This window comes from Embiotoca jacksoni, unplaced genomic scaffold, assembly GCF_022577435.1.
Source record: "Embiotoca jacksoni isolate LCO1_2020_lvr unplaced genomic scaffold, fEmbJac1.0.p SCAF_8, whole genome shotgun sequence".
Lineage (NCBI taxonomy): Eukaryota > Metazoa > Chordata > Actinopteri > Embiotocidae > Embiotoca > Embiotoca jacksoni.
This window is the reverse complement of record NW_027185436.1, coordinates 20,942,524-20,956,215: the sequence shown is the minus strand read 5'-3', so window position 1 is coordinate 20,956,215 and position 13,692 is coordinate 20,942,524. Positions and strand designations below refer to the sequence as shown.

Below are 13,692 nucleotides of genomic sequence, written 5' to 3'. Positions count from 1 at the left end.
AGATATATACTGTACTGTATATATATATATATATATATATATGTTGACTGGGTTCTTGGTTTGTTTGTATATAATATATATAGATATATAATGTACTGTATACACTGTGCATTTTATATTTTATATTTATATTTATATTTTTTTACTGCTATTTACTGCTATTTTATTGCTTTTCTATTATTATATTATATTCTAGTATTTTATTCTATTATTTCTATTATTATCTTATTGCTTCTGTATGCTGCTGTAGCGAAAAAAATTTCCCCTCGGGGATTAATAAAGTAAATACCTACCCACCTACCTTAACTCTTTGACATCTGTAATGTGACCCTGACTGCTTTTTTTTTTTTGTAAAGACGTTTGAAACCCCAAAAATCTTCCATCTTAAAAGTAAAGCTGTTAAATAATATTTCCCTCTAAAATGGAGCAGAAATATAAAAGTAGCTACAAAAAATAAAATACTAAAAAATAAAAAAAAAAATACTAATAAATATACTCAAATAAAATAAGCCTATAAATACTTCAAAATTCTATTGAAGTAAATACTTTTTTTTATTTATAATTTACTGATATAGTCGGGAGTCCCCGAGAGGCGGTGCGCGCGCTGACAGGATGTGGGCGACGTCGTACGTAAGCGAATTCGGCGCGCGAAAAGCTGCAGCAGGAAGTGAGAGCGCAACGGAGGGCGAGACGGCGGCCAGTTTGGGATTTGAATCAAACTACTTCCAAACATCTACAAACATCTACATTAATATGGCAGACCCGAAGGTGAGGTCGCGCTTCCCGGGTCATCCGACGCGCTTTGTTTGATTTGAAATCTGAATTTCGTGACAAACGTTGCGTTTTTTACGCGCTATAATTCGTCAAAGTTTTTTTTTTTTGAGGGGAAAAAAAAAAAAAAGGGGGGAAAACAGCGAGTCAGAAAACAAACCCTCCCCGACTTTACGATCTCGCGTTTTCGCGACCGGTTAATTGATTTGTTTTCGTTAGCTTGTAAGACGGAAAGCGTGTTTTTATTTATTTTTCTGGCGGTGCGAGATTTTTTTTTTTTTAATAAAAGCTTTAAGCTCGCCTCTTTTTGCCTTTTGTCTACCCAGCACAACAGTTGGGCTAATGTTAGCTGCACGGAGCCAGTGGACTCTCCGCACCGTGTCGGCAGAAAACAAACGTTTTACTGAACGTAGTGCCGATTTAAACCCCCCCGAAATAAAATCAAATTAAAAAAAACAAATCAGCTGTGGGGGGAGGTTATTTTTTTTTTAGGTCACGACAACCGGTGTTCAAATCCCAGCGATTAGCTCCCCGACTAGCCTGCTGCTGGTGAAAGGCCTCCAGAAACCAGCTTCACAATGAGTTGTCTCTCGGAAATAAAAGTTCAACAACTATTTACAGACTGTGCTGAAGTCAGCATATAATATATATATATATATATATATATTGTTTTAATATACCCGTCTTAATTATTTGAGGCAGTAGCTATAATTAACAAATTACGCCGTTACTGGGTTATAATTACTTTTGAGATTACAGCTGACCGGTAAACCCTGTAATTTTAATAATGGTAATTATACTTAATTATTATCACGTTTGCCCATTTAAAGAAAGAAAGAGTCTCGTTTCCGGTCAGTTCATTCTCATAACTTTGGGCTCGTTTCACACTTTTGTCACTCACACGGGTCAGATTACATCTTTGTCCTCAAGTGATTTAAAAAAATAGTGATGTATTAGTAAATAATTCACCTTGTACACATGAACTGTGCTCATATATACTCAGATGGCAGCGGTGACGTTACAAAAGGCTCTGCCGGTTCTCCCCTCCCTACAAAAGCTATCTATACCAATGAGCTCTTAAATCCCTCTATTGAAGCGTTCATGGCCCGTTGGTCAGACGTCACTTTGTCCCAGTGAATTTAAAGAATCGCCCCGACCCGACCCGGCAACGCTCGGTTGCTTTAACTTACACTCCCGACGAATCGGTGGAATCTTATTGTTGTTGTTTTTTTTGTTGTTGTTGTTGTTTTTTCTGCCGGTTTACTTAATCGTTGCTTTTTCCTTTTCAGGAGCAGGAAGAACACGAAACCACCGCAGACAGCGCAGAGGACTCCAATCACGATCCCCACTTTGAGCCCATCGTGTCCCTTCCTGAGCAGGACGTGAAAACATTAGAAGAGGACGAGGAGGAGCTGTTTAAAATGTGAGTTGCTTAAAACGACCTCCCTTGTTGTTTGCGATGCGCTTTTTTTTTTTTTTTTTGCGATTTTAAGAACTCGGTGCGTTGTCTTCACTGGCAGCGGGAACCTATTCATTTTTAATAATATCGTCTTGTGTTCCCCAGGAGGGCTAAACTTTATCGTTTCGCTTCTGAGAACGACCCACCAGAGTGGAAGGAGAGAGGAACGGGTGACGTGAAGCTTCTGAAACACAAAGAGAAAGGCACGATCCGCCTCCTGATGAGGAGAGACCGAACCTTGAAGATCTGTGCCAATCATCATAGTGAGTCGAGTTCACGAATATCGATTTGATCGCTTTTTTATATTACGACAATAAATATCATTTGAAAAAGAGAAAGCAAATACAATTTCTAAACTGCAATGTGCAAAGTGTCTCAACAAAACGCATCTAAACCGCAGGCGGCTTTTCTTTATTACAAAACCTTGTATCTTTTCCCACCTGTGCACGTCAGGTAAGTGCTGAGCACCGCAAACACTGAGCCACCGTGTCGTCCTTCCCTCCCCGTGATGTTTACACGTTTCAGTGTACCCGCAAAGAAAACTCAGAAATCTGTGGTGTCGGTGGTGAGCGCTGAACTGTAGGTGGGGGGGGGGGGAGGGGGGGGGGGGGGGTTGAGTGTTGCAGCTTCTCATCTCTGCTCTCACCAGCGTTAAGAAGTCTTTATTTTTTATTTTTTTTAGAGATCCAACCTCCTCACGTTTAGGCAACATTCACTGTTTTGGGATTCAAATAATTCAGCTGTGCGAGTTGTCGTGACCAATTGTGTTGTTGTTTTTGTTTTGTGGGGGGGTACTGCATCCCTCCTGCATTATAAAATTAAAGTTAAAATGTTATTAAAATTTTATTTGTGTTGTTGGTGTATTTCAGCTCCTGCATTTTATTGATTTCCTTTTATGCAGTTTATGTTGGTTTGTTTAGTTTTCAGGCGGATACAAATATCATGTACAGCAAATATCTATATAAACTTTTACTAGACGAGCATGCCGCCTCGACCCTCAAGACTTGTGGCAAGTTTTTTTTTTTTCTCTTCACACAATGTTCTCAGCCTTTTTTTTTTTTACCCCTTAACAGTTCATGTCTCCGGTTTTTACATCCCAAACCGTGGCGGTTTTACTCCCGATACGTGCTTCATCCTAAATATTTGTATTCCCCTAAACATTTTCAAGTACAGTTGGGTGGAGGGACTGATGACAGGGTTAATATTTCTCATAATGTAGTAAATATAGAGGGACCCCTGGTTCTTGGAAGAAAAACAGGAATGCCATCAAATGAATCAAAATGTTTGGATTAGACTTCTTTTTTATTCAGTCCAGTGAATATGCTAACATACATCACCCTCATGTTAACCTCGTCGCCTTCTGGTGAATTACAGTTATGCCCATGATGGAGCTGAAGCCCAACGCCGGCAGCGACCGAGCGTGGGTGTGGAACACACTAGCCGATTATGCCGACGAATGCCCCAAACCTGAACTGCTGGCAATACGTTTTTTAAACGCAGAAAGTAAGTATATTTACATCTGGTGCATTATTATACCTTAAAGGTGGTCAAACCTGTTGAAATTTGATTTTATATCATGTATGTTTTGTTCACAGATGCTCAGAAGTTCAAGGGGAAGTTTGACGAGTGCAAGGAGGAGGTCCGAAAAAATCTAGAGGGAACAGGTACATGAAGCCTTCACTTTAAGGCCTTTTCTTCATGAAATGTGCACTGATTCAGCAGTAGTTGCAATTCGATTTTACACAATAATTTGACAATATTTATTATTTCTTAGACCCCCCCAACAATGTTCTAATCAGGTTTGACTGATGTGTTTGAGCTGGTTTTAAATCTAATCCAAACTCCGGGTGACATTACATGTAATTACAGTTTTAAAGAGTATGCAGACACACTCTGTTCTTTGCTGCACACTACAGCCTCGGACTTTTTCTGTCTGCTACATGAACATGCAGAATGTACCGATTTACTGGCTTTCTGAAAGGCTGGTGTGAGTATGTTCTGCTACATTACAATTCAGTTTTCACAGGTCGATACTGCTTCTTAATTTGACCGCATGAAAAGATGAAGTATTCTTACAACAGAGATGTTGAGGGGGGGGGGGGGAAATGGGACTATTTTCTCTGAATGCAGGCCAAAGTCAAACAGCTGAGTTCAAACTTTCGTAGTTTTTCTTAGCTGACGGCACAATTCACTGTTTTGCCACAGGCAACACTGATGGCGCAAACAAGGTGGCAGAGAAGCTGGAGGAGCTGTCGGTAAAAGACAAGGCGTCAGAGGAAAAGGAGGAAGAGGACAAAAAGGAGACTGAGAAAAAAGAAGATGGGAGAAAGGCGGTCAAAGCTGAGGAGAAGAATTGAAAACCAAGAACTTGCTCTGCTGATCTCCAATTTATCAGTTTTTTCCTCTTTTTCTACGATAGACTCTTAAATGAACTGAATTTGGACACTTGCATATTATTAGTTGTTTTTTTTTTTTATTATTATCTGTTTTGCCTCAAGATCACAAGTCCTTGATGCCACTTGGGGGGAAAAAAAAAATAAATATATACAAGATTTATGAAAAACAAGACTTCCTTCCCCTCCCTCCCCTTTCCCTCTTTGCACCACGGAATGCTACGCTTTCCATCCTTGTCATCTACAGTTCAATATTCCTTCTGACAAACTGTGAAAAGAGGCTTGTGATAGTGATGATTCCCACATTGGGGTACTTTTTATTTTTTTTTTGGTTTTATTTTTGTTATTCTGAAGCAGAGTTTGTAGGGAGAGAAGATAATGTAGCCTGCTTGTTAGCAGCACACGGTCAGGGACCACCAGGCATTATTATGGAGGTGCGTTAGAAGTCTAAAATCCAATGATGCATCTCAGCCTGTCCACTGTCCATGCTTCCACTGTTAAGAGAAACAGGTGAGGTGAAGACTTCTCAGTGGATGCCTTGTAGAAATAGAAAAATCTTGGTTCTGTATTTTTTTATCAGTTCTGTTTTGAACTGACTCGAAGAGGAATCCACTCCAGACAGTTGAGGGGCTTTCAGCTGACCGCTGCCTGATAGACCAGATGCACTTCGCTAATCTTTTTTTTTTTTTCCTTTTCGTTTTAAAATATCTGAAAACCTTAAAAGTCCAAAGTAAACGGTTCATCAGTTTGGTGCAGCTATGCTCAGACTTAAGTTCCTCACCGGGAAATCAAGTTTGTTTTCTTTAGGTCATAACATTCCCAGATATAAAGCATGTAGAGTATATGTAACAGAGTGTGCCCTATCTGATCTGTGTGCTCACCACCCTCTCCTTTTCTTTCCACTAATTGAGTTCTTAACCTTGCCTCTTAAGTGCATCTAAGTGCCAGTGCATCTGTAAATACATGTTTATGGATGGAATGTTGCTGTTCATTTGCACTCAAATGATTTGAAATGTTTCATCCGACTTCAAATAAAAGCTGTCAAAGACCACATTTGCATTCATGAGGAAATCCCTCGTTTCTTGTTAAGAGGTACTTGTTTGACTTGCAATGCCAGCTGTGGCCTAAAAAAAAAAAAAAAAATGAATTTATGAGGTGCAGTAGAACGGTACCGAGACTATTCGGGTCGTGCGTCACGGTGACTGGCACGAAGCAGAGGGAAGCAATAACCTTCATGACTCAGCGTTACCAGCTACGTTGTTTGATCTACATCGGCCCCTTTGTTACCTGGGGTTTTGTGAACATTTATGTGAGCGCATTTGCCATTTCACACTTGAGCAAAGTGCACACACACACTTATATTACATTTTGGGGGGAACAAATAGCTGCTAAATAGGAGCTAAATCCGACGTTTGAGGGCGGCGGGGAGCAACGATCGCGTTGTTGTGGGTATGGAAAACAATTGGAAAACAATGGAAAACAATTGCCTTTGCGGCGCAGCGAAGGTCGTTTCTACCCAACGGTTTTCCCTGAGAACAACCGTGTTGACGGTCTCACCTCGGGGGAAGAATTCATGGCGCAAAACCCCATGAAAGGAAAAGAAAACCCGCCCGGTCGTGGTCCTGAACTGACACGTTAGGTGATGTCGTGCCGTCTGATGAAACAGAAAAAACCTCTTGGAACGCTTCACGCGGTTCGCAGCTTTGTCGCCGTCTTCTTTGAGGGCATCTGTCGCAGACTGCATTCGCAAATGTCGCCGTAACAGCGGTCGTAGACACGCCTGCAACTCGGGTGCTGATGTTGATCAAGTGATGTAACTTGGAATATCTACTCGCGAAATTTGAAGCAGCCCTCTCCTCCGTGCACACCACTGTGCTTGCGCTGCGTTTGTTCACAACCGGAAAAGTCGCTGACGTTTTTGAAGGCACCGCGTGCTGCTGTTGAACACGTGTTCGTCATCACCTTCACAAGAATCATTCGGATTCACTCAAAGAGTTTGGAAACTTTATTTACTCTGCTCAGGTTCATTTGGGAAATATTTCCTCTTCACAAAAATAGGAACGCATGTACAGTTATAGTATATTCTATATATATATATTTTTTTTTAATACATATTGAACTTTCTATATGAGTTTCAGAAAACAAAATCAGCTCGCGGCTGACAGAACAGAGTCATTGCTGACTGTCAGGAATGTGGCCCCTGACCTGCAGTGATGTCCATCCCAGAAAAACAACCCGGGACTAATGGCAGTCATCTTAAAGAGGAATGACATCGATAGCATTTTTGATATGTGGTCAAACGGGGGGGTCACGATAGACGGGGGATGGGAGGGGGGGGAGGGGAGGAGGGAGGGAGGGTGGTTCCAGGTAACTCAGCAGCTAACGGTCAATTCAGGTATTTCAGTGTGTTCCAGTTTGCCGCTCCACTGATGCTCCCAGCCATTGGATTTGCCAAAAACGCTAGACCTGAATACCAGATCCTTACAACAGAAACTATTCTCAGTGTTTCAGGAATACATGACTCAAATAGACTTCTGTGACTTTGTTGTACGGTCTTCATGGTAAGGCAGCTGGGTGAGACCTTAAAAGGGAGACCATGCTCGACAGAAGCAACATGCTCAACCACAGCTACCGGCTTTAACGCTGTGACCCTCGGGGAAAAACAAACTATGAGCTTATCGGAAAAACGGGAAGGAAAAAAAAATGGATACTTTAAAAAGAGATGTCATTTGATATTAAAGCAAGATCACGTATCACTTTATTTTTTTTTTATACATCGGCCTTACTACCACAACTTCTTGTTAAAAAGCGAACCCAGACTGAAATCCTCACAAACGTCACTTGCTGCTCAACACAAAACACTAATGTCGTTTCATTGTCCCTCAGTGGACAATAGTGTTTCATAGTCCATTGTGAATGAAAAATAGCTTTTCTTCTCAAAAGGCAACAATGGTTTGTTTGTAATGCAAATGTAGCTCGACTTGATGCAACCAAATTCACAATGGAACATTTTACATCCATCTAACTTCTGGCTTATTTTCTCCACTTCAGACATTATCAGTTATTTTTACAGTTAAAAGTAATAAATGTTTGAATTTTTTTTTTTAATTTTTTTTTTAATTAAGAACAAAAAAAAAAAAGAAAAAAAAAAGTGGCGGGTAATACAGGAGCTGTACCAGACGGCTGCTGCAAATTGATTTGGCTTTCTCCATGATGTCACTGTGACACAGTAGTGATGTCACCCGACTGCTGTCTGAGAAGCTAAGGATGGGGAGGGGAGGGGGAGTTGGCGGTTGTAGCCATTTTTGGCACTAACATCTCACGGCAGCTTCTAGACAAAGTCCCCGATCCTTGGCTTATGTGCATGTTGGCAGTTCAACGAGAACCGTGGGACTGTTCGCAAGTCAAGGATTTTGACTTTAATATTTAATTTCCCCACCATTACATATCTATTCATTACATTTCATCATACAATTTTTTTCTTTACACGGCAAGGTAGGGCAAGCTATATTTACTTATGGATTTACCCATTAGTCATCATCTCATTTATTTACTGAATTTATAATTTATGAACAACAACAAAAAAAACAAAAAACTCCACTCAAAATAAAATATCAATTCCAGGCTTCCGGGCTATCTGTATAAAAAAGATGTATCAAACATAGCTTTTGAAAGGTTTGGGTATATAAAAAGAAACAAACCGATTTAAAAAAAAAATAATGAAATGGGCGGTCAGTTATCTTCACTTCACTACATGATACTTGTTTCTTAACACCCTTCAATTCATATCATAACAGCACGAACTTAACATTTTTCTTCTTTTTTTGTTTTTGTTTTTTTTTTTGGACAAAACTTTTAACAGAAAAGTTGTTTTGGTTGTGAAAGGCCGGACTTGTTCTGGACTCGAAACGTCGGGATGAGGTATTCTGGTCTGTCAGAACAAATGTACCCGTCCAGCACTTGTCTCGTGTCGCGGGTCACGTTGAAATCACCAAACAGAAGCCTACGGTTACCTACAGCACTTTAGTGAAGGGAATAAAGGAGGCCAAGCCGTTTTCAAGCCCTAACAACAACAACAAAAAAAAAACTGCACTCGACTGAGACGAAGAAGGAGACATTCATAATGTATGAATTCATGTCAGCTATCATCTCTGCTGGTTGCACTAAATTCCTGAGAAATTAGTTTGTTTTCCTTTAATTTGAACTGCAGCTTTTCTCAGTGAATTTGCGGTGCAAGCAGGAGACGCGATAAGACGACATTCCCCGGTTTTCTCATCTCACTCGTGTTGCGTTTTTCTGCACTTTGCACGTCACTCCTCGGAGCTGTAAACCTCCACCACATCTGCCGGAGGCGACACGGACAGTACGAGTTAATGCGGAGCACCTTGACTTCTTGAGGTCGACTGACTCGGAGGAGAGTCTACGGTGAGGATGTCTGATCCGTCTGTTAAGTGTTTTTGTTCAGCCAAAGTTTGCGTGTGTCGTTTGGAACAACTTCATGACGACGGTAAATGACTTCGACGACCTTGCCGGACGGTCCACTCTTACGACCGAGATGATGAGCCACGAAAACCATAAAAAAACACTCACAGTACAGCCGGTGGCGGCGTGACCAACTGAAGACCTACCCCTCCGGTACGAACACACACGGGCATTTGGCAAGACAGACACACACACACACACACACACACACACACACACACACACACACACACACACACACACACACACACAAGAGCAGACAGATCCTCTGATCGGACAGTGAATCCAGAACAGGAAGTACTGTGTAGGGAATCTCTTTGTTGCAGGTTGCCGCTGTCGGGTTCCCCGCTCACACCGATATCTCATACGTGGTGCCTCCCACGCCCGTCACCTTTTTGACGTTACTGTGGCGACTGGGACTGAGGTTGGCACCGTGGGCACTCGGGTGGCAGTCCATCTGCCCGTTAACTTTCATGGCCTCTCTGAGTGGAAAGAGAAGAACAGAGAAAAGGATTCAACACAAGGAGCCAGAGAGATTCATCGTAAACCAAACAGTAAGAGTTGTGGAAACGTGCAGGCTGCCTGGAACGACGTAGTTTTTAATGACAAAAAAAAAACATCGCAGCAATATGGGTGATTACTTGAGTGTCGGCTTGTTAGTCACGCAAAATGTTAGATGTTAGGCGAGTAGGTGGAAAGCATGCAAAAGAAAAAGAAATGAGGAGTCACAATTTTATTCATCGGGAATTTGTGAAATAATACAAAAATGATATTTTCCTAGAAAGGCAGACATACAAATCAGAAACAGAACGTGTAAGAGTTCACATCAGACAGAACTTAGGAATAAATGGACAGAACAGCGCAGTCGGACAAAAACCATACACAAGTGCTACATGTCGCCACAGTTAGGAGTAGTACACTAGTGCCCGTTAATGGCTGTGTCCAGCAGAGGGGGAGTCCAGTCCCCGCTGGATCAGTAACATGCATGCAGTCCCTCAGCAGCGTTAGGATTCATACCTTGGGCCCCCTAGACGAGGCGAGTCTGTCCTCTCAAGGGCGCTGATGTAGGAGCGTTTCTGGTGGGTGTAGGAGGGGGATCGGGGCATAGCAGGGGAGTGGGGCTGGTGGGCCGGGGAACGATAGAGGCCCTCGAGGCCCGTGGCCCTGCTCTGGCTGCTGTTGCTGCTGCTGTGATCTGTGTGCAGGGAGGTGGAGGAAGTCCTGGGGGCGCGGCCCAGCGTGGAGCCGGCGTGGCGCAGCACAGGGGTTCTCTGACCGTAGCCCACCAGCCCGACCCCCATCAGGTTGTCCCTGGAGCCGCCGTAGGCCGGGGGCGTGGCCCCCCTGGAGCCGGGGACACGAGGCCCATCTGGGTAGCAAGCACTGGAGGGTAGGCCATAGCCCCCGTCAAACACAACAGAGTCCTGGGCATAGATATGGGTCTGGGAGCGCCCGTGCAGTATCTGCCGCTTCTCCCTCTCCTCCATCTCCTTTCGCTCCTGGATGGATGCCATGATGGTCTGGGAGAGGTTGTCATAGCGCACCGGGGACGGGTCCCTTTCCCTCGGGTGAGGAGATTGTCTGCCCACCGCCCTGGGGGGCATCACTGGACTGTATCTAGAGGTGACCTGGTGTCTCTGCATATCAGGTTCCCGGATGTGGCACATTTTGGTGGGCAGGTAGGGCGAGTGGAACCCTGTGGAGGGCATACCGCGGTGGGCCGTGCACTCGTTGGCAGTAGCGGGGGAGATGCTGGGGTTGAGCAGGCTGTCGTAGGAGAGACTGCCGTTACGGTTGGAGAGAGTGTTTGGAGAGAAGACATTCTTGTAGGGGGTGGATGTGACGGCCTGGGGCTGCAGAGCCGGGAGGTGGCCCTTCTCGGGCCGGCGGTTACCCTGCTTCAGGCTCAGAGAGCGGGAGTTGATCGGGTCGGAGTCCAGCTGGAGAGGAGAGGACTGGAAGGTGCGGTGGAGGGGAGCGTTGGTGTACTCAGGCAGATCCAGGTTCGGCTCAGATCGGTAGTCGTGACCACGGACCCCTTCTTCCAAGATGGCCGAGGTCTTGCAGTCATCTGGCATGACAATCTGAGGAACAAGCAGCAGAATAACATCAAATCTGAGTCCTTTATGATGCTTGTAAGGTACTATTCATTCTATTCTACCATTCATCACACCTCACATAAAAAAACCCATCCTGTCCTACCTTCTCTCCAGCAGTGTGGTAGTGGACTTTAGGAATGGTGCCAAAGGACGGCCTGAATTTGTACATGGCTGGAGTGGACGGATGGGTCTTACCGGAAAGAGAGCTCTCTACAACACACAGATTGGGGAAAAAAAAACAGAGTTACCACTGTAGAGATAAAGGAAATGACGTTATTACAGCTGCTCAGATTGAAAGTCATTTCTTGGAATGAGGACCTCAGAGCTGAATTCTATTATCAGAGATAACAGGCTGCTGGGACGGAGTTCTGGAAATCCACACAATCACAATTTTCACAGAATAAAATTATTTGGAGCTGCGGGGAGGCCGGATGGCAAGAGTCAGCTCTGTAATTGATATGCAACACATTTGAGTCCTGCAGTAGCCAGATTTCCGTCACTGATACAATACCTTTACCTGACTGAAACACAAAACCTAAAGGAGTGACGGGTGCTTTTTCAGCAAGTAGCTACTCCTGTGCTCGATGCATCAATGACTGGTTTGGATAGATACACAAAGATTACAGACAAATTATTTGATTTAGTTCTTCAAAATGGCTTTAAAATAGGCATTTAGACCAACTGCGATACTCTGAAAGACCACCAGGTAGCGCTGGAGCTCTGTGGAAGACCAGAAAGTGTTCCCTCCCTGCCATAATGCACCATGACACTGGAGATCCTCAGGAGGGAACCTGCTGTTCACACTACATATTACTGACACTTCATACTATAGAATTCAACAGTAGTAAGAGGTACATTACCCCGAGCTGCGAAACCACCACTGTGGGTTCCTAATTTAAGCAGATGCTTTCTAAAGGCGGTGATTTTCTAGTTTGAGTTCTGACTGCGGACCGTATTCCTCTCCCGGCCCTCCTTTGGCCAGAGCCCCACTGCTACAAACCACCAGAAAAAAAAAAAAGGTGGTGATTCATGTTGCAATGATTCACTCTGAAAGTGTACCACAAATCTGGTGCTGATTCAATCAGCAGGGTTTTCCTCCCCACTACAAATCACGCCGATTCACTGGCCAGGCGTAACATTTTTTCTTTTTCTTTTTTTTTAAAGGCCATCGATGTGCCATCGGGATGGATGTTTAGCAGGTGAAACCAGCGCCAACTCACAGGCTGGGACGCTCGTGACCCACAGAGGGAGTTTGGGGAGTGTCTGTTGGGTGCAGTCCGGACAGGAAAGGACAGGAAAGAGATATGCGGCGGATGATGACTGACAGGGGAGAGAGAAAAGGTGGTGGCTGTGTTTCTGTGGTTCTTACCTTCGCTGGAGGTCAGCTGGCTTTTCTGGTTGTACCTGTCAGCTTTGGGCGGCAGCGGCGGCTGGATTTCTTTGTCGTCCAGACCGTCCAGGCTGCTTTTGGACTACAGGGAGGAGAGCAGGGTGTTGAAAACAATCCAGAGAATAGCAGGTTCGGGAAGCACCCACTCAACAGAGGGTGGTTGAGTGGCAAGGCTTGCACCTGGCAGCTTCTTTTCTAGTAGCTAAAGAAAAGCTATGTCAGGGTTTTTCTCAATAGAGCATCAATTTTCATCTTAAAAGAGCATTTCCACCTATTTAGCTGCACACTTGGGTAACACTTGCTTTAGTTTGAGATTCAGACGTGTTTTGCTCGTAGCTGTTGTAGCCTTGAGATGAGAAGCGGACTGCAGAGGCCTGCTAAAAATTATTCTTTTTAACTTCACACCTACAGATTTTTTTTTTTTCCATTTTCAAACATTCAGGCCGAGTGGAAGCTCAAAGTTCAGGTGACATCGCTGAGTTAGCATTTTTTAAATGTTGTGTAGCACCTTTTGTTTTTCTGGCAGTTCTCTGCAACACTTAGAAAAAAAATTTGATGCACAAAACCAGGCAGTGAGAATTTTTCCCTTTTGTACTTTACACCTAATCTCTCACTAGTTGCAGAGAAGTATTCCCTGATGCAACCTGAACACGAGAAAATAATTACTCCCAAAGGGAGTAGGATGCCTTCTTTACTGGATCCCCACCGCCTTAGATCTGACTGTTAACTTTTATCAGAATTATTTTCCTCAGGTTTGTCTTGTGTTCTGTGGCAAAACCCATCTAACTACACAAACACGCTGTTAACTACATCAGACAACACAAAGAAACACAGTCGTTGCAGTGCAATTAATTACTTGCTCACTTGAAGCCTATGCAGAACCAAACTGTGATGTGATCTCACAGTTTAACAGACTGAGGACCGAAAGACTTCCATATTTTGGGTGGAGAGACAACTGGACAATGTATTGATTCCATACTGCATAACACTTTGTATTATTACATTGAAGAAAAAAAAAAAAACCCAGCAGAATTTGTGTGTTAATTAAGTATCCCACAAGATGAAAGTAAATACCTGTTACATCTGTATGTGCACTCC

At 43.6% G+C, this 13,692-nt stretch overlaps 2 protein-coding genes and 1 non-coding gene across 3 annotated transcripts in view; 2 read left to right on the top strand and 1 right to left on the bottom strand.

The window, feature by feature from the left end:
• The first annotated feature begins 652 nt into the window (after nucleotides 1–652).
• ranbp1 (RAN binding protein 1) lies at nucleotides 653–5,674 on the top strand. Its single transcript, XM_069178000.1, has 6 exons — nucleotides 653–768; nucleotides 2,061–2,194; nucleotides 2,336–2,493; nucleotides 3,605–3,733; nucleotides 3,826–3,894; nucleotides 4,436–5,674. The coding sequence occupies exons 1-6, from the start codon at nucleotides 754–756 to the stop codon at nucleotides 4,585–4,587; spliced, it is 657 nt and encodes a 218-aa protein (XP_069034101.1). The 5' UTR covers nucleotides 653–753; the 3' UTR covers nucleotides 4,588–5,674.
• On the top strand, nucleotides 4,113–4,241 carry LOC138192059 (small nucleolar RNA SNORA77). The gene has a single exon (XR_011177769.1). It is a non-coding gene; the product is annotated as a small nucleolar RNA SNORA77 (small nucleolar RNA).
• A 939-nt stretch (nucleotides 5,675–6,613) lies between the features above and the next one.
• The window catches only part of zdhhc8b (zinc finger DHHC-type palmitoyltransferase 8b), a 63,687-nt gene continuing 56,608 nt past the window's right edge, over nucleotides 6,614–13,692 (bottom strand). Inside the window, exons 8-11 of the mRNA XM_069177999.1 lie at nucleotides 12,574–12,676; nucleotides 11,308–11,414; nucleotides 10,123–11,189; nucleotides 6,614–9,587 (exon numbers count right to left, since the gene is read on the bottom strand). Coding sequence (XP_069034100.1) covers nucleotides 9,455–9,587; nucleotides 10,123–11,189; nucleotides 11,308–11,414; nucleotides 12,574–12,676 — 1,410 coding nt within the window. The 3' untranslated portion in view covers nucleotides 6,614–9,454. The remainder of the gene's footprint in view (nucleotides 9,588–10,122; nucleotides 11,190–11,307; nucleotides 11,415–12,573; nucleotides 12,677–13,692) is intronic.